The sequence below is a fragment of the Lithobates pipiens genome, unplaced genomic scaffold, assembly GCF_037356315.1.
Source record: "Lithobates pipiens isolate NorthernLeopardFrog02 unplaced genomic scaffold, aLitPip1_a1.2 Scaffold_22, whole genome shotgun sequence".
Lineage (NCBI taxonomy): Eukaryota > Metazoa > Chordata > Amphibia > Anura > Ranidae > Lithobates > Lithobates pipiens.
The window spans coordinates 332,815,330-332,835,840 of NW_027507784.1; the positions used below are offsets into that span (position 1 = coordinate 332,815,330).

At 48.4% G+C, this 20,511-nt stretch overlaps 1 protein-coding gene across 1 annotated transcript; it reads right to left on the reverse strand.

Moving 5' to 3' along the window:
- Positions 1-563: 563 nt before the first annotated feature.
- On the reverse strand, positions 564-16,947 carry TMEM169 (transmembrane protein 169). The gene is made up of 3 exons (XM_077449651.1): positions 16,821-16,947; positions 4,832-5,196; positions 564-3,486 (listed from the first exon to the last, which is right to left on the reverse strand). Exons 2-3 carry the CDS (start codon positions 5,124-5,126, stop codon positions 2,864-2,866), a joined length of 918 nt encoding a protein of 305 aa, XP_077305777.1. The 5' UTR covers positions 5,127-5,196; positions 16,821-16,947; the 3' UTR covers positions 564-2,863.
- Positions 16,948-20,511: the final 3,564 nt, after the last annotated feature.

Consider the following 20,511-nt stretch of genomic DNA (forward strand, 5'->3'; position numbering starts at 1 on the left):
CAAAACGCTCAGGTGTGAATGCAGCCTTAGGATCAGATTTGTGAGACTCCGGATACGTGGAATTCAGTGTTTCCTCATGAGAGTGGTCTAATGCCAAGTCTGTCCGACTTTAAAAAAAAAAAAAAAAAAAAAGGTTCCTGCACTACTTTGGTCTGATTTTTATAGAACTTCAATGTCACAGAGTGTAAAAAGTCGCATCAAAGTCAGACTCCAAAAGTTGCATTTTAAGTCACATTGCTTTATACTTATACAGAAAGCTTGACCTTTTGAAAAAACAGACTTGGTGACCAGATCTCCAGTTGAAAATAGAAGACCGTAAGATAAAAATAATTGGCAAGCTGCAATATAATAAAATGTTTGCTTTCAAAATTAGTACCGCTTTAAAATCCTGTTCTTTCATTTGCCTAAGGTGACCAACCCGCCACGGCTTTGTACAGAGGAACACATAACATAAGGGGGGCTTCCACTTCTTTAAGCCAAAACCAAAATTTATAAAAATTTTGATAAATTTTCTCTACGTGGGAGGAAAATGACGATAATATTTATTTCATAGGAATAAAAAAAAAAAAAAAAAAAAAAATCATCAAGAACAAAAATATAAAAACACAGAGAAAACATCTAGCTAAAGGAGGGCAGAAAAGCCTCAGCTGCATATAATGTACATAAAGTCTACTTTACATGTTCTGTACAAAAAAAACGTAGTTAGACCGCAGAACCAGCTGCACAGCAAATGTTTCCATCGCTGGTAAAATAAATGAATATTAGACAATTGCACAGATCTCCAGGCCAAATCCAGGCAAATCAAATAAATAGCCCTTGCAAGTGGGGCTGTGTCCATGCTGCAAAGATTAATTGCTCGTTAATGACCAGGGGGAACAAAAAAAAAGGATTTACTTACCCAACAGAGGTGCAACAGAACCTTCAGGGCCCCAGTACAAGAAACCATGAAGCGTCCCCCCCGACAGGGGGCCCTTCCCTTTGGGCCCAGGGCCCTGTACTCCCAGCGCTTGGCCCTTTAATATGATCCCACAGTGGGACCCTTTCACACGTTCTGCAGCAAGCCGCCCTCCTGCCATCTTGCCCCCCTTCCCCGCAAGGTAGCGCAACGCTACGGTCCAGTTGCAAGTGTGACCTTAGCAACCCTGGTTGTTTAGACACCGTTACCCAATCCTCAGTGCCTCCCAGCAGCTGGACTGGTCCTCACAGCATCTGCAGCCCCTCTGTGACCCTGGTAGTTCCTCCACCGTTAACCTATCCTCTGCTCCTCCCCGCCCCTAGACTGATCCTCGCAGCATCTGTATCCCCTTTGCGACCCTGGTAGTTACGCTACTGGTAACCAGTCTTCTGCATCTCCTTGCAGCATCTGCACCCCCTCTGTGACCCTGGTAGTTCCACCACTGTTACCCAATCCTCTGCACCTCCTCACAGCTAGACTGATCCTCACAGCATCTGCATCCCCTTTGCAACCCTGGTAGTTCCGTCACTGTTACCCAATCTTTTTCTCCTCTCTGCAGCTAGACTAGTCCCCGTGGCATCTGCATTCCCTTTGAAACCCTGGTAGTTCCACCACTGTTACCCAATCCTCTGCTTCTCTTCACAGCTAGACTGGTCCTTGCAGCATCTACACCCCCTTTGCGACCCTAGTAGTTCCACCACCGTTATCTAATCTTCTGCTCCTTTCTGCAGCTACACTGTTCCTCACAGCATCTGCATTCCCTTTGTGACCCTGGTAGTTCCTCCACCGTTAACCTATCCTCTGCTCCTCCCCACCACTAGACTGATCCTCGCAGCATCTGTATCCCCTTTGCGACCCTGGTAGTTCCACCACTGTTACCCAATCCTCTGCACCTCCCCACAGCTAGACTGATCCTTGCAGCATCTGCAACCCAACAATCCACCAATCTAGGGTCCTGACATCATCAAGACCATCATCAGGATCTATAGCTCGGCTCTGGATGAGAGTATGACAAAGGACAGACCACTGCCAGATTCTGGTGGAGCTCCATCTGACAAGGAAGCGGAGAATCAGGTAAGACTGTTTCTCCTATGCGGAGTTGGGCTTTAAAAGTAAAGAATGGGATATACTTAACCCCCACAATATTATCTTAAGTGCCAATCATGAAGGAAAACAAATAACATGAAGAAAATTGCAGTGACCCCTTTAACTTTGGTGGTCAATGCAGGCAAGAGATAAATCTGTCACTGCACTCGTCTCAAGAAACATTTAGGAGACTCTGGAGGAACACCAACGTTCCATGGAACCCTGCTTCAGAAATGCTCCTCTTACAACTCATAGATCAACGTTCATTGATACGGACCATCCATGTACATCGATATTGTCCATCAGAGACCATTGGCCGACTTCTGATTTTTTTTTGCAATGGGATACTACACTAAAAACTTAGTAGTTGACATTTTCATATAAAATAAAAATATTGCCATTGCTGTGTGATCCAGAAGAGGTAGTTCCCTATACAAAGGGTTGGTGACCTGGATTGGTTTTTGCAACCCCAGTCAAGGCAAACATTGAAAACTACAAGTACTGAGTGGTGGTTGAGTAATGAACATGGGTATGGAGGACTAGGTTGCCATTTTCTTTTTTGTAAGAAGACGACTTGGCTTGTGTGTGGGTGTGCATTTTAAAAAAGAACATCCATGCAGTTAATGATTTCGATCACATGGACCAAGCGAACATGGAATCCAAACATGCAGAAACCAGTGGCAAATTCACCAAAAAGCTCGTAATCATATCCACTAATCATCAGCGCAATTCCATATATGGCACAGACAGCTTTTCCACATCGGTATTCCATAACAACTAAGGGAAAAAAATAAAATATATATGAACATGAAGATAGCTGAATCAGACAGCAGAAGTCTCTACTCCTTGGGTGGAACCTTTTACAGAGAGACTTCCAGAAATATTGTCAGAATCTAGGAGTTCTACAATACTGTACGGGGAACAATCTTCAAGGCCGAGTTTGCTACAAAGCCAGCCACAAAAACCCTTCTCCATATCCCGCACAGAACACCACCAGTCCCCAAACGACCAGGATAGTTGGGCCACCGTCGTATAGATGGCTAGAGACATGGAGATCACCACGATGATTATGGGGTAAAAAATCATTAAGAAAGGGCAAATAGTAATCTTGTGCCAGAAAGTCCTTTCTTCGTTATATACCAAGAAGATATTATACCAAGTTATGGTCCCATAATAAAAGGAAAGGACGAAGGAGAGAATAAATATGACGGGCAAGCAGAGGATACTCCAGAGAAGGACGTGTGGACCTCTGTCCAATCCAACTGAACACGTCTTTTTCCCCTCCGCTGGCTCATCTTGTAACGGCTCCTTGGATCTTGCAAGTTCTTGCAGTTCCTTTTGAGTTAAAGTTACATGGATGTCCACCATCTGACCTTTTTTCTTCCCGCGGGTGATGGTTCCCGTCAAGGTCACATAGCGGCTATCAGGATGACAACTCCACCCACCTATTGGAGAGGAGAACACGGTTAGGAAAATGCTTTATAGTTTTTTTTTTTTGTTTTCTGGCAATATGTGACAATTTGCATTGATCAAAATTCTAAACCAACCATTCTAAACCAGGGTACCGTGGAACTTTAGGGCAGTGTTTCTCAACCTTTCTTCAGTCAGGGCGCCCTTGAAATTATTTGCCAGTCTCAAGGCACACCAGTTAAGGCCTAGTTCACATTACTACTAGTATGTATGAATGTGAGTTGGGGACCTTAGATTGCAAGCTCCTTGAGGACAGGGACTGATGTAAAAATGTACAATATATACTTATGTGCTATATAAGTACCTGTAACAATACTACGGAACACATGCAAAATTGCATGCATTTCCAACATGCACATAAATGGGCTGCTCAAACATAAAAAAATAAAATAAATAAAAGGGTCAGGGACTAGGGCAGTTTTACACCAGAATGCAGTGTGGGAAAGCTACGCTCCATTTGTACCGCCTTTGTGATCTGCATGCAAATGCAGTGTGTTTGAAGGCACCAAATTACACGGTACCGCAGCTTAGTGTGGTATGTTTTTAAAAAGTAGTGTATGCACTACTTTCTCCATGTTCCAGTGCGATTTCAGCCCATTCAAATTAGTAGGCTGCAGAATTTAACCTCTACACCCCCCCCCCCCCTCAAAAAAACAGAACAAAAAAAAAAACTCTGCTCACCTCTGTACCAAAAAAAAAAAAAAAAAAAAAAGAACTATGCTCACCGGTGTACCCACAAACCCCCTCTCTGCTAGCCTGTGTACCCCCCAAAAAACACTCTGCTAGCCTGTGTACCCCCCCCCCCCCCCCCCCAAGAAAAACTCTGCTAGCCTGTGTACCCCCAAAAGGTCCATAAAAACCATGGATGAGCGAGTTTGGGGTGGAGGAACTTGACTGGACTGCACAGAGCCCTGACATCAACCTGACAGAACAGAAGACCTTTGGTATGAATTAGAGCAGAGACTGCGAACCAGGCCTTCTCATCCAACAGCAGCTCCTGACCTCACAAATGTGCACTTCTGGAAGAATGGTCAAATATTCCCATAGACACACTCCTAAACCTTGTGGACAGTCTTCCCAGAAGTGATGAAGCAGTTATGGCTGCAAAGGGCGGGCCAACTCAATATTGAACCCTCCGGACTAAGACTGGGATGTCATTAAAGTTCATGTGCGTGTAAAGGCAGGTGTCCCAATACTTTTGACAATATAGTGTATATTTGCTATGGGGAAACGCGTTACGCTTGGCTAAGCTGTAGAACCTGGCACATGACTTGTCAAACCAATTGATTTGGTAACATTAGAATTCAAAAAGCTACACACCATCGCTCATTGGAGTCCCCAGAAACCTCGAGCCTTCCTCTAGGCTCCTTTCCCCTCCTTCCTGATTGGCTGGCTCGTCCTCCACCATCCTCTCATTGTCAGACCGGTAGACTATGATGGACTCCGGGCGAGGCTCCTTTTTCTTCTTCTTCTTCCGTTCTATAGTGGTCTCCCCCGCCGCTGCAGCGGCAGCTCTCCGCAGGGTGTCCCTCAGAGGGCTGTGGGGGGCGCTCTTATTCACTTTCAGAGCGGACTCCTCGATGCCATCATTGCCGATAATCACCTCGCCCTGCATGTTGTAGACTTTAACGGGACCCACAAAACACTTACTATTCCATGATGGGGAAGGGAACACTGGGAGTCATCTATAATGAAGAAATTTAAAATAATCATCAAAAAGTAGTAACTGCAATGCATTATTATATTACTTTTGATAATGTAATTTATTTTGTATTTATTATAGGAAAGGTGGTTCGAGTTGTCAAATTCGTTTTAGGGGTGGCAGGAGGGATGGCTGCCCTGGGCACTGTGGCATGGGGGGGGGGGGGGTGCTAGTAGGGGAACTTGAGGGTTGGAAGTGAAGAATATTTATATTTCCTTCAGCAAATCCAGTAGGAGTTTGAGGTTACTGGTGAATGCTGGGGGGAGGATATAAATATTTGGGACAGGCCATGTGTTAGTTCTCTTCTCCTGGCCTGAAGCCTAGGGAGGTGCTGGTAAATGGAGTTCTGCTGTTAGGCCCCAAAACAGGCAACAAGGCCTAACGTGTGCTGAAGTGGTTCTGAAGCTGTTGTGCCTGTTCTGGGGAGGAAGCTGTGCCAAGGGGAGACCCGTGGGGGAGGGCCTTGCTAGAGAGCCAGGAAAAAGGCTGGCGAGTCCCTTGGAAGGTGCACTGGGATTTGGGAACATGATTGAGGGTGTTGAGTGTAGTCTGGGCAGGAGGGAGGAGGGTATTGAGCACAGTCCTTGACAGGAGGGGGTCGCAAGTATTGAGCATAGTCCGGGACATGAAGGGGGATGGCGGGTGTTGAGCATAGTCCTGGACACGAAGGAGGGGGGGGGGGGGTGGTGGTGTTGAGAATAGTCCTGGACACGAAGGGGGGGGGTGGTGGTGTTGAGAATAGTCCTGGACACGAAGGGGGGGGGTGGTGATGGTGTTGAGAATAGTCCTGGACACAAAGGGGGGGGGGGTGATGGTGTTGAGAATAGTCCTGGACACAAAGGGGGGGGGGGGTGATGGTGTTGAGAATAGTCCTGGACACAAAGGGGGGGGGGGGGGTGATGGTGTTGAGAATAGTCCTGGACACAAAGGGGGGGGGGGGGGGGTAGGGTGGTGGTGTTGAGAATAGTCCTGGACACGAAGGGGGGGGGGGTGGTGGTGGTGTTGAGAATAGTCCTGGACACAAAGGGGGGGGGGGTGGTGTTGAGAATAGTCCTGGACACAAAGGGGGGTGGGGTGGTGGTGTTGAGAATAGTCCTGGACACAAAGGGGGGGGGGTGGTGGTGTTGAGAATAGTCCTGGACACAAAGGGGGGGGTGGTGGTGTTGAGAATAGTCCTGGACACGAAGGGGGGGGGGTAGGGTGGTGGTGTTGAGAATAGTCCTGGACACGAAGGGGGGGGGGGGGTGGTGGTGTTGAGAATAGTCCTGGACACAAAGGGGGGGGGGGGTGGTGGTGTTGAGAATAGTCCTGGACACAAAGGGGGGTGGGGTGGTGGTGTTGAGAATAGTCCTGGACACGAAGGGGGGGGGGGGGGTGGTGGTGTTGAGAATAGTCCTGGACACGAAGGGGGGGGGGGGGTGGTGGTGTTGAGAATAGTCCTGGACACGAAGGGGGGGGGGGGGGGGGTGGTGGTGTTGAGAATAGTCCTGGACACGAAGGGGGGGGGGTGGTGGTGTTGAGAATAGTCCTGGACACGAAGGGGGGGGGGGTGTTGAGAATAGTCCTGGACACGAAGGGGGGGGGGGTGGTGTTGAGCATAGTCCTGGACACGAAGGAGGGGGGGGTGGTGTTGAGCATAGTCCTGGACACGAAGGAGGGGGGGTATTGAGCGGAGTCCTGGACACGAAGGAGGGGGGGTATTGAGCGGAGTCCTGGACACGAAGGAGGGGGGTATTGAGCGGAGTCCTGGACACGAAGGAGGGGGGTATTGAGCGGAGTCCTGGACACGAAGGAGGGGGGTATTGAGCGGAGTCCTGGACACGAAGGAGGGGGGGTATTGAGCGGAGTCCTGGACACGAAGGGGGGGGGTATTGAGCGGAGTCCTGGACACGAAGGAGGGGGGGTATTGAGCGGAGTCCTGGACACGAAGGGGGGGGGGTATTGAGCGGAGTCCTGGACGCGAAGGGGGGGGGGGGTATTGAGCGGAGTCCACACAAGAGGGTGGGGGTGCAAATCTTTTTTTGTGGGCAGACAATTTAAACGCCTCCTGGGAAGAGGAGACTGCAGTGAGAACTCATTGCTGTAATAGGGCCGGATAGCGATCCGCCATCTCTCCTCACACAGCTCATCCACTTCCCGTCAATTCTTTGAAAGCAAATTAAGGTTCCTCTGACCGGAATGAATGGCGGATCTGTTCAGATCGCACGCTCCACTTCACATCTATTGCAGGAGATTTACAGGTGACAGACGGGAATATCACCATCCCAGACAAACAATGTACATTGTTCCAAATGTTATACTAAATAGAAGAAAATACTATAAACCATGACAGACAGAATTAAAGTTCAGTTAGAAAAGATAACCAAGCAGTATATGATAGAGGTGGACTTCAGGCATAAAAATTGTACTTAAAACTCAAAACCCACAAAAGATATTTTATTCCACTTTGTGTGCACCAATGTCTATGCAAATCTAGCAATTACCTTGTAAAAGTAGCAATGACACAATAAAGGTGCTGTACATACATTGGTGTCACTAGGGTTGGAGTCGCCTGGTGCGGTAAAACATGGTGTCACCCCCCCCCCCCCTGCATGGAGAAGGCTAGTGCATCAGTGCAGCGCCCCCCTTGACTTGTCACAATGGAGGGAGCCGGGATGGGATCGGGGGTGGAGGAGGGAGCCAGGATGGGAAAATTTCCCCCCCACCTTCTAGCACAAGTCCTCTCTAACCCAAAACAAAGCACCCTCCTAGCACATGTCATCCAACCCCTACCCCCCCTCCCTAAAATCACTCCTGGCAGTATAATTGCTAACCCCCCCCCCGCCCCAAGACCGGGCAGATGCTGTAAAACAGTGTCCCTTCTCCCTGGCTCTCTTTCTCCAGGCCTGTGTACTTGAGACGTCAGAGCCGAGGAGGAGGCAGCTATAGTCCGCTCTGCAGTTAGTGCAGCCAGCAGGGAGAGGAAAGCAATTGCGGCGTGTGTAGGAGGGTCTGCAGTCAAGTTCTACCTTTTCTTGCTCTGAATAAATAGCAGTTTCGCCACGCCCTGTACAGACACCGATTCTGAATGGGAGGTTCTAGTTCATTACAATCACCTGGTGCATGCTCAGTGTTCCAATACAAAAAGCTGCAGAGTCTGCATCCTCTAACATTATTTAGCCCGGGGGGGGTTAGATCACCAAAACGGCTATTGCAGATGTCTGGGAAAAAAATCAATCAGCCAATCACACAGAGCAGGAAATGACATTGCTGGGGGTGTTCTCTATAAACAGGGGTGTACAGAATGCCTCCAGATTTCATTGAATTTTACAGAACATTACAGTGAATTCAGACTGAAGAGGATGGTCAATTTTTATTAAGGGCCAGTTCACACCACGTGTAGTCCAGTGTGTTTTTTTTTCCCCTGCATCAAAAACGCATAGAAAGTGGGTTATATGGTTTTCAATGGCATCGTTCACACCAGTGTAAGTAGAACATGCTGCATTTTTCCTGCACTGGAACACCCATGTTATTTGAGGTTAAGGGTAAAAAAAAAAAAAAAAAAAAAAAAAAAAAAAAAAAGGGGGCCCCCCCCCCTTTTTTTTTTTTTTTTTTTTTAAAATGCACTGGAACGCATCAAAAACGCACTGGAACGCATCAAAAACGCACATGCAAAAAAGCATCTGGAGCGCATCCGGACTGCGTTTCTATGGTGTGAACCGGCCCCAACATTAAATGACAATATGGCTTATGCAGCAAATTGTATATGCTATATTGTCATTTTTATTTGATAAATTTTTGTTTTTCCCCAGGAAATTGGAGTTTCCCTTTAAGCTGCTATTGGCTGGGCAGCCATCGCCGGCTCTTGGAGTGATAACACGCGGTGATACCTGCTCACCATACACACCGCCTGGCATTAGCTCACATCCACCTCACATGAACCCAGAGTCATCACATTGCTTTACGGGGACCAGACAGCCCGGCCGTGCCAGGAATATAAAGAGGAGAGCCGGATTGGAGCAGTCACAGGAAATTAAACTTGCTTTCGGAGCAAGAAGCGCACACACCGGGGATTTCACACACACGGAAATGGAGTCCGATGATGCTTTTATGTAATAAATTATCTGCCAACTATCAAAATCCTCAATTCATTTAATGGGGAGGTTTAGAAAGGACCACTTGGAGTGAATTACAAGTTGGTTTTTATAAATAGTTGTTAAAGCTTTTTTCTCTGTTAGTTATGGGCAAACAGGATTGGTTTGCTAGACATTTCACAAGGGGGGAGGGAGGGTGAACCGACAAGGCGTGGGCGCCAAGGAAGGGGAGGGGGGCAAACAACACAAGGTGCCAAGGACGGGGGGGACAATACAAGGCACCAAGGACCGGGAGGGGGTGGACAACACAAGGCGCCAAGGACCGGGGGAGGGAAACCCCACAAGGCGCCAAGGACCGGGGGAGGGAAACCCCACAAGGCGCCAAGGACCGGGGGAGGGAAACCCCACAAGGCGCCAAGGACCGGGGGAGGGAAACCCCACAAGGCGCCAAGGACCGGGGGAGGGAAACCCCACAAGGCGCCAAGGACCGGGGGAGGGAAACCCCACAAGGCGCCAAGGACCGGGGGAGGGAAACCCCACAAGGCGCCAAGGACCGGGGGAGGGAAACCCCACAAGGCGCCAAGGACCGGGAGGGGGGGGGGGGAACAACACAAGGCGCCAAGGACCGGGAGGGGGGACAACACAAGGCACCAAGGACCGGGAGGGGGGACAACACAAGGCGCCAAGGACCGGGGGAGGGAAACCCCACAAGGCGCCAAGGACCGGGGGAGGGAAACCCCACAAGGCGCCAAGGACCGGGGGAGGGAAACCCCACAAGGCGCCAAGGACCGGGGGAGGGAAACCCCACAAGGCGCCAGGGGTGCGGGCAACCCACAAGACCACACTGGTTCACTAGCTACTGTAGTGCAGAACATCACAACTCATTCAAGTATATGGAGGGAAAAAAAAATCCCCCTTACCCAGTGAAGTGACCGGCCTCAGGTGATATGCGGAGATTAAACAAATCCTCCTACATAAGTTGTACCCGTTTATCTGCACCTTCTCTCCTCTACAGCCTCCAAAAGCACACATGACACAGAATTTCTGAACTCAAAGGGCAGGGGGTGAGGATCTGATGTCTCATACTGCAACCCGCAGAACAGGGAGCCGAGTGTAATTTGAGATCTGAGTGAAAGAAAACACACACCCTTCATAGTTAAACATGCAATGCTGGGGCTGTTACATCTCCCCTTCTGTGCTTGTTCGGTGGTGCCGGTGGTCGTGGCAGGGGGGTTTGGGGGGTGTCATCTCCCGGGATTCTGTGGTGTCGGAAGTGACTCTTGCAGAGAGAAGTGAGAGCAGGTAGGGACCACACTAAGTGCTTTGGATCTAGGCAAGTAGACACTGTAAAGGGATATACTTTGTTCATTTTACATTTCAGAGGTTTACACCTGACAACCTCCAACCCAATACTCCTCAATAGCTTTGGCAATGCCAACATATATTTGGTAACGCCAATAAAGCTGAACCGGTGTCCTTTATGTGTGACAAGTCTCCTTCATGAGGATTCATGGTGTGAATCGAGTGTGAGACTGCAGTACTATGTATAGAAAATGATGGATGGGGCTCCAGGACTTTGTATTCATCTCCTTTGCAGAAGAATGTGACTGACAAGAAACCCAGCTGAGCCCCCCCAGGCAGAGCGACATCTCTCAGCCCCCATATCTCACTGCAGCAGACTGACATTCACTGCAGAGAGTTCTATTCACAGCAGGGCTCCAATCCACACCTGCCGGAGGAGGGGAGGGGGATAGACAGAAACCCACTACAAAATCCTGCAACGTCCATAATTGTCTTCCTAAACCAGAAGATATTTACATACCAGTATATACACTTATCACAAAGCAAGCAAAAAAAAAAAAAAAAAAAAAAAAGGAAGGAAGAGAAGATAGTGGAATAGCGCAGATAATTCCTTGACACCCCATTGGCCAGCTGTGGGGCTGCAAATAAAGCAAATGGTTTTACTATTCAAGCAAATGCCTTTAAATTGGACCTTAAAAAGGAAGTAAACCCTGATGGGTTTATTTCCTCTTTCATTCCCTGCAAAGGCAAAGCATAATGGATTACTATGCATCGCATAGTAGCCCATTATGTGTCACTTACCTGACACAGGAGCCAGCGAAGTCACCGCTGTCCCCTGTAGTCCGGCGCATCCATCTTTTCGGTGGGGTCTCGCAGCTCCACCGCTGTCATTTGGCGGAGCCGCGATGACGTCACTCCCGCGCATGCGCACGGGAGCCGACACGCGCGGCAGCTCCGTTGTTAGAAATGCCGCGCTCAGTGCGCCTGCGCGCCGCTGTCTACGGAGCATGCGCCTTAGACAGTGGTGCCTGTCTTCAGGCAAATATCTCCTAAACCGTATAGCTTTAGGAGATATTTCTTGGACCTACAGGTAAGCCTTAATCTAGGCTTACCTGTAGGTCAAAGTGGTTTGTAAAGGTTTACAACCACTTTAAAGTATTACTAAGCCCACAACAGTAAAGTCAGTCTGTATACGCAGTAAAGCATGCGTGTTATACTCGCTTGAGGAACCTAAGGGGTTAATCCTCCACATTGTGTAAAAAGGCTGTTGGATACGGTCTTCTCTGATCCTCCCCTTCTTCCACAGTCCCCAATCCATCTCCCGATAGTATAGAGCAGGGATCTGCAATCAGTGGACCTCCAGCTGTTGCAAAACTACAAGTCCCATCATGCCTCTGCTTCTGGGTGTCATGCTTGTGGCTGTCAGTGTCTCGCTATGCCTCATGGGACTTGTAGTTCTGCAACAGCTGGAGGTCCGCTAATTGCAGATGCCTGGTATAGAGCCTTGGGGGGCAAGCTGCACATGCTCAGTTTGGTGCTCATTGCCCAAATTTGGGAGGGTGCATATGAGCAGCACAGGGCCAATCAGCACTGTCCAGACAGAGGGTCAGGGGTCCTGTAGCCTTTATAGGACAGTCAGAGGAGAATGAAAACTCCTCCTACAAGCTTTAACCAGACATTGATACAAGACTGCTATATTCTGTTGAGGCGAAAAGGTATTTAGCAGTTTATATTTACTAAAATAATTGAGTTTCCATGTTCTGTGGGGGACCAGATATAGTGACTGCACTTGGGTTTAGTAAAGCCCCATACACACGATCAGATTTTCTGCTGATTTTTGTCTTCAGATTTACCAAAACCATGTAGTGCAAGGGCCTGTCTTTCCACAATCGCCTCTCTCCCGGGGTTCACACTGTACATTATAACTTTTCTTTAATCTTTTATTGTATATTTAATGAAGTAAATACAAAAACAAGGAAATAAAGTGCAGCAAAAAGGCCACGCCCAGCCCGAAATGCAGTCACACAGGACTATCGTGAACAAAAAAAAATTTTTTTTTATTAATAAATTATATTATATTTATACACACACACACACACACACACACACACACACACACACACACACACACACACACACACACACTCTGACAGTTTCAGTAGAGCAATGCACACGGTGTCCTTAGTTATATGTTATCATTTGTTTTATTATTATTTTTTATCACAACTTGGGAGCCCAGTTAGGGCCGGTTCACACAGCAGGCGAGGCGAGGCGTCTCCGACTTGCCTCGCCGCGACCTGCGGCGACCTCAGCGGCGACTTGCAGATGACTTCTGTATAGAAGTCAATGCAAGTCGCCCCGAGGTCGCCCAAAAGTAGTACAGGAACCTTTTTTCTGAGTCGGAGCGACTCGAGTCGCTCCTCTCAGAACGGTTCCATTGTACAGAACGGGGGCGACTTGCGGGAGCGAGGCGAGTCGTGTCGCCTCGCATCGCCCGCTGTGTGAACCGGCCCTTAGGGGGCTTTGTTGAAATATCAGGGGTCTAAACAAGGGGAATCTGCACCACACGGGGCGATTAGGGTGTTCCCAGGCACACCTACCATATGCCTACATGTATTCTCAATAATGTTCTATGTGCTACAGTGTTGGCCAGGCCCTCTACTAAACCCAATAAGCACACCAGGATGGACGGGGGAACTAGGAGAATAGTAACGTTCATAATCAGTTTAGTGACTTCTGTCCAAAAAATGTTGAACGGACAATGCCAGAAAAACATGCAAAAAAAAATTTTCTGGGGCAAAAGTTACATCACCAGCACTCCGCAAGTAGGGACTGGTGAATACCAGCCAGTTTGGTGTAAAGTATATATGGTGGAGGAATCAATCTATCCTTTGCTGACACCGGGTGCTGAAATACATAGTCCCACACATAGGTGAGCACAATTTTTTTTTCAGTAGTGCACATGTCTATTGGGCAGTAGAGTTTGCAGTAGGGCAGAGGACAGCGTCAGCACAGCAGTAGTTTTTTTATTATTACAATTTTTTTTTGTAGCACCACGGGGGGGGGGGGGGGGGGGGGCTTTTGTGAAATTTTAAGGGTCACTCCAAGCAGACCCCTGATATCTGAGAGAGAGATATGAACTCTACATGACATGGAGGTGAAGTTCCCACTGTATAAGGATGGCCCCCCCCCCCATTACTGTCACCAGCAATCTGAGCCCTACAAGACCCCTGAACCAGAGGCACAAGTACAGGGGTCATAATTGTGACCCAGCCCCATCCTTCAGGGTCCCCTCTATACAAGGATAGGAGGGGTGGTATATTGAGAAAACGACCCTCCCTCCCTCACTTCCCCAAGCATTGAGCGGCTGCAGGAGGAACATGGAGGGTCGGTTCCTCAATATGCGCCCCTCCTATTTAGCTTCTTTCTGCTTGCCCTGGGCCCCTGTGCTCTCCTGGCACCCCCTTGGTGGGGGAGAGGGTTTCAGGATGGAGAGTGAGGAATTGGGCAGTAAACATGTAATTTACTGGCCCCTTCCTTGTCTGAATGGATAGAGTCAGTGATCATTACCAATCACCGACTCTGTCCATTGACAACTGAAGCATAGTAAACTGTTTTTACTGTGCTTTAGTTTGTGAATGAACGGGAAGCTTTGCACAGAGATATTCTTGAGCATTCATTCTGTGCAGCGGAGGCTGCAGAGATGAGGATTGAGGGCTGTGCCCTCAACCTTTCTTGGTCTCAAAAAGGTGGAACATCAGAGGTCTGTTTACACCCCTGACATCTCATCAAAGTCCCCCAAACAGGGCTCCTAAAATTGGAAAACAATAACAACAAATAATAATAGTAAAAAAAAGTAACGGTAAATTTAAAGAAAAAAAAAAAACCTACTGACACCAGTGGCAGAACTACCAGGGTCACAAAGTTCGTACTTGAAATCAGACCATGGTATTCCACCACTGGGCTTGGAGGGAAGGGCCCCGATCAGGAGTCAGGGGGGCTCTTTATGGTTTCTTGCACCGGGTCCCCGAAGATTTTAGTTACGCCTCTGCCATCAACCAAAAGGAAAATAAAAACCATGGTGTTCCAAAGAAAACACAAAACAAATCAAAAGCTCTTCATTTACATTACACAACGTTAATGAAGCCAACAGCTACACCTAACTTGGGGTGGAAATTACTAATTGGGGAGTCTCCAGCCATAGATGCCATAAAAAGGCATGCAGAAGCTTCTATGCTATCAGGAGATATCAGTAACACTTAAAACCACTGGTCAGAGATGGTCCTAAAATCTTGTCATTAGTTCTTCTTCATGGCAGTGACGTACGAGGCCTCGTCACCTACCCAGACCAACCCAAATGGGACTCCAGCCCAACAGAAATACTCCATCTGAAATTCAGCAAGCACTTCCTCCAAGTCCATCAGAAAACCTCCAACAATGCTTGCTGGGATGAGCTGGGCAGATTCCCCTGTATAGAAAAGGGTACTATCACTACTGGGACCCCCTACAAAAAAAAAAAAAACACACTCATACTAATATAAAGTCGTATTGACTAACAAGGACCAGGTGGCATTCAACAACTCATGAGCACCTTGTCCATCCAAAACTCCCAACAAGTCAACCTTACAAAACCCCAAATAAAAACAAAAAAAGGACAAAATAAACAATACCCCTGATAATGTCCCAGGACTCCCCCAAACCTGACAATGTTTCTTGACACCTCTATATTACATATCCTTTACAGATAATGTCCTTGACTCACCCTCTATTCCCCTTTTTATTATCCTCAATATTTTGTGACTCACCCCTTTTTATATCTATATTTGGGGGGGGGGGCAGAGCAAGAGAACCCGAGAAAAGGAAGGGGGGGGGAGACAGAGCACGGGAACCCGAGAAAAGGAAGGGGGGGGAGACAGAGCACGGGAACCCGAGAAAAGGAAGGGGGGGGGAGACAGAGCACGGGAACCCGAGAAAAGGAAGGGGGGGGGAGACAGAGCACGGGAACCCGAGAAAAGGAAGGGGGGGGGGAGACAGAGCACGGGAACCCGAGAAAAGGAAGGGGGGGGGGAGACAGAGCACGGGAACCCGAGAAAAGGAAGGAGGGGGGGACAGAGCACGGGAACCCGAGAAAAGGAAGGAGGGGGGGACAGAGCACGGGAACCCGAGAAAAGGAAGGAGGGGGGGACAGAGCACGGGAACCCGAGAAAAGGAAGGAGGGGGGGACAGAGCACGGGAACCCGAGAAAAGGAAGGAGGGGGGGACAGAGCACGGGAACCGAGAAAAGGAAGGGGGGGGGGGACAGAGCAAGGGAACCGAGAAAAGGAAGGGGGGGGGGGGGGACAGAGCAATGGAGCTCAAATGGAAAAAAATTATAAATAATAATAATAATAATAATAATAATAATAATAATAATAATAATAATAATAATAATAATGATGGAAGGGGGAAAAAGAAGAAAGGGGACGACTGACAGAGGGGGGAAGAAGAAAGGGGAACAGATGGAAAAAGATAAAGTAGAGTGAGAGAGAAAAAGAGAATGAATGAGAACTAAAAAGGAGACAGGAGGTTAAATAAAGAGATGTCCTCAAACAGATGAATGGGGGGGGGGGGTTGGGGGTAAGGGAAGGTGAGAGATCCATGGATTGCAGACTGAAGAACTGACAAGTTCACAGAAGGGAAATACATCTAAGAATAGAAGAGGGGGGGGGGGGGGGAAGGGTGGTGCCTACTGTACAGACATAGGAAATCCCCTCCATCATCCACATGTGAGGCCCACAGGACACACAGCAATGTCTTCTTCTATTGTACAGGAAATCACAAAAGTTTATCTGCTATGCCATCATCTACCATGCTGAGATTTGTAGTTCTGTTCATGTCACAGGGGAATTCTATGCAGTGGTATAATAGGTCAGATGTATATATACTGTAATACTAAACACAGAGCTTAGAACAATTGTGTCATCCTAACAGAATATTTCCTGATCCCAGGGTCAGGATAATTGATACATTGTGTCCTCTAATAACATTCCATGTAGAAGAAAGAATACAATGTATCACCTTATTAACCTCCTTTTATCCAATCACTGATTTCATTTCATGCAGCAATTAATGATCCAGAGATTGCATTAAACTGCCCCCTCCAGTCTTTGCATGTCAGTGATGGGAGGAGGGGATACACCTGCACTGTATGGAGGATTGCTGCAGTGCCCATTGGTGAAGATGGAGGACTCACCAGCTGGATGATCCTTCAAGGGGGTGTCCACTGTGAGGGGGGATCAGGAGGTGTCTGTGTCCATCCCAGGACTGCTGATCCCTGCACAAAGAAAACAGCACAGACCCCTCTGCGGGCATGACCACGCCTACCAGGCACATCCCTGGGCGGGGCTACTGTTCTTTAACATGACGTCATTCACACACAGCTGAAGGCTGCTTGTCTGTGGAAGGGGACTGTTTCGGTGCTGGATGCAATGGAAGCAGAGCCTGTCATAGAGAACACAGGATTTATTAAGTATCTGATCACTTAAAAAAAAAAAAAAAAAAGTATTTTTTTTTTCCTCCCATGCATGGTTGAGGTTGTACCACCTTTATTTCTGTACATTCCTGTATTCTCTGTGCCCAGATACATATACCTTGCATTCTTCATTCACTCCACTTGGTATACATTGCTTCCAATCCTTAAAGTGGATCTAAAGGCTGAATGCATTCTATGCATTAACTGCTTCAATACAGGGCACTTTTACCCCCCTTCTTGCCCAGGCCATTTTTCAGCTTTCAGCGCTGTCACACTTTGAATGACAATTGCACGGTCATGCAACACTGAACCCAAATGACATTTTTATAGTTTTTTTTTTCACACAAATACAGATTTCTTCTGGTGGTATTTATTCATGGCTGGGTTTTTTTTATTTTTAGTTAAAAAAAAAAAAAAAACAGAGACAATTTTGAAAACAAATCTGTTTTTTCGTAGTTTCTGTCAGAAAATTTTGTAAATAAGTAATTTTTCTCCTTCACTGATAGGCGGTGTAGTGTCATATTTTGCTCCCCATCATAGAACGCTTCGGAAGTGACGTTGCGGCCAGAAATTTAGCACTGCGCATGCTCGATGCGTTCCAAAAACTTGCGCCATGCGTTCTAAATGATTTGCGACAATGCAGACCAGTGAAACCATCAGATAATGTCAGAGAAGTGAGGGGAGGTAATCCCCTCTCTGAGCCACGGTTACCCGCTCTCTCTCCGCCGCTCTCTGCTCTGTCTAAAGTTAATGTCACGATTACCTCCCCTCACTCCTGTGACATTATCTGACGGTTTAACTGAACTACATTGTCGGAAATCCTCTGGAACGCATGGTGCAAGCATTTGGAACGCATCGCGCATGCGCAGTGCAAAATTTCTGGTCACAATGTCACTTCCGGAGCATTCTATGATGGGGAGCAAAATATGACACTACAGCGGCACTGATGAGGTGGCACTGGTGAGCACTGCTGAGAGGGCACTGAAGGGCACTGATGAGAAAGGCACTAATATGCAGCACTGATGGGCAGCAACAGGTGGCATTGATATGCAGCACTGATAGGCAGCACTGATAGACGGTACTTATGGGCAATGATAGGTATCACAGATAGGTGGCACTGATAAGCAGGCACTGATGGGCACTGAAAGGTAGCACTGACTTGCATCACTGATGGGCACAGATTGGTATCACTGATGGGTACAGACTGGCATCACTGATGGGCACTGACTGGCATCACTGATGGGCACAGATTGGCATCACTGGTGGGCACAGACTGGCATCACTGATGGGCACAGATTGGCATCACTGATGGGCACTGACTGGCATCACTGATGGACAATGCTGGGGCTGCACTGATGATCAGTGCCCTAATTATCGATACAGGTCTACCCTGTGAGGAAATGCTGTTGATCAGCTCTCCTCTCCTCACACTCAGTCAGTGTGAGGAGAGGAGAGCCGATAACTATAATTTCCTTGTTTAAATGTGAGCAGCTGATCACACAGGTAAAGAGCCGCATCAGAATCCCCCCAGCCCCCCCCCCCCCCCTTATACTTATCTGAGCACAATTCGCTCCAGCAATGTGCATGAGAGCAGCGGCTCATTGGGCAGATTGATAGCAGATTGATAGCAGCCGCAGCTGTCAATCAAATGCTATGTGGGGGGGGGGGGGAGCAGACCGCTCTCTGTCAATAGACGCAGACAAGTCAGCTAAGGAGTGAGCTCACATGGGTGCCCCCCATGGAAAGTGGCTTTCCAAATGGACACTTCCTGAAAAGGAGGAGCCTGGAGCACCAGCGGGGGTCCCCAGAAGAATAGGATCGGGGCTGCTCTGTGCAAAACCATTACATAGAGCAGGTAGGTATAACATGTTTGTTAGAGGGTTGGGCCCAGTGGCGGCCGGTGAAAATATTTTTTGGGGGGGTAGCAAACAGTATGCCAACCCCCCCGGTTGGTCAATAGAACTTACCCCATCACTGGCATACAACCCTCAAAGTTCCCACTCTCCTGCTCACATTTGGCGAGTGGGATTTAGCGGAGGGCGAGTGAGGAGCAGGGGCTCACAGTTTCCTGGCTGATTGCTTATGGCAGAAGCAGTGGGGCCATGAGAGCGGCCCGGAGGGGCGACTCCATGCCCCCCAAGACCACCCTGATGTCCTGTAAAAAAGGCTGCACCGCCTTCTTCCAGAAGTGATCTGCCAGGAAACTGTCAGGAGGATCTGGTGGCTGGATCACGCAGGGTGGGAGTCGCCCGCTGAGACACATCTCGTATATGAATAGCCGTGCTGCCAAACAAAGTCTCGCCTCCTGGACCATCATTGGACCAGTGTGCTATCTAGTAAAGTGGCCGGTCCAGGAGACGGGTCTTCGTTTGACAGAGTGGCTATTCATGTACAAGATGTGTATCAGCGGGAGATTCCCACTTTGCACGATCTGGGCCCCAGATCCTCCCGATTCCTCCCTGCTGCACTTTTGGGCAATGATAGGCTGCATTGATGGGCAATAATATACTGCACTAATGGGCACTGATATGCTGCAATTATGGGCAATGATACGCTGCACTCATGGGCAATGATATGCTGCACTGATGAGCAGTGATAGGCTGCACTCATGGGCATTGATATGCTGCACTGATGAGCAGTGCTAAGCTGCATTGATGGGCAATGATAGGCTGCACTGATGGGCAATGATAGGCTTCGTTGACGAGCACTGATATGCTGCACTGATGGGCAATGTTATTCTGCATGGATGGGCAATAATAGGCTGCACTTTTGGGCAATGATAGGCTGCACTGATGGGCAATGATAGGCTGCACTGATGGCCACTGATAAGGCTGCACTGCTGGCCACTGATGAGGCGGCACTAATAGCCACTGATGAGGCGGCACTGATGGCCACTGATGAGGCAGAACTGATAAGCTGCACAGATGGGGCTGCACTGATAAGGCAGTACTGATATGCTGCACTGATAGGCATTGATATGCTGCACTGATGGGCACTAATAGGCTGCACTGATGGCCACTGATGAGGCTGCACTGGTTGCTACTGATGAGGCAACAATGATGGGCACTGATGAGACAGCACTCTTAAGCTGCACTGATATGCTGTACTGATGGGGCTGCACTGATGGCCATGGATAAGGCTGCATCGATGGGTAATGATATGCTGCACTGATAGCCACGGATGAGGCGGCACTGATGGCCACTGATGAGGTGGAACTGATAAGCTTCATAGATAGGGATGCACTGATAAGGCAGCACTGATATGCTGCACTGATGGGCACTAATAGGCTGCACTGAGGGCCACTGATGAGGCTGTACTGGTGGCCACTGATGAGACGGCACTCTTAAGCTGCACCGATAAGGCAGAGCTGATATGTTGCACTGATTGGCACTTATAGGCTGCACTGGAGGCG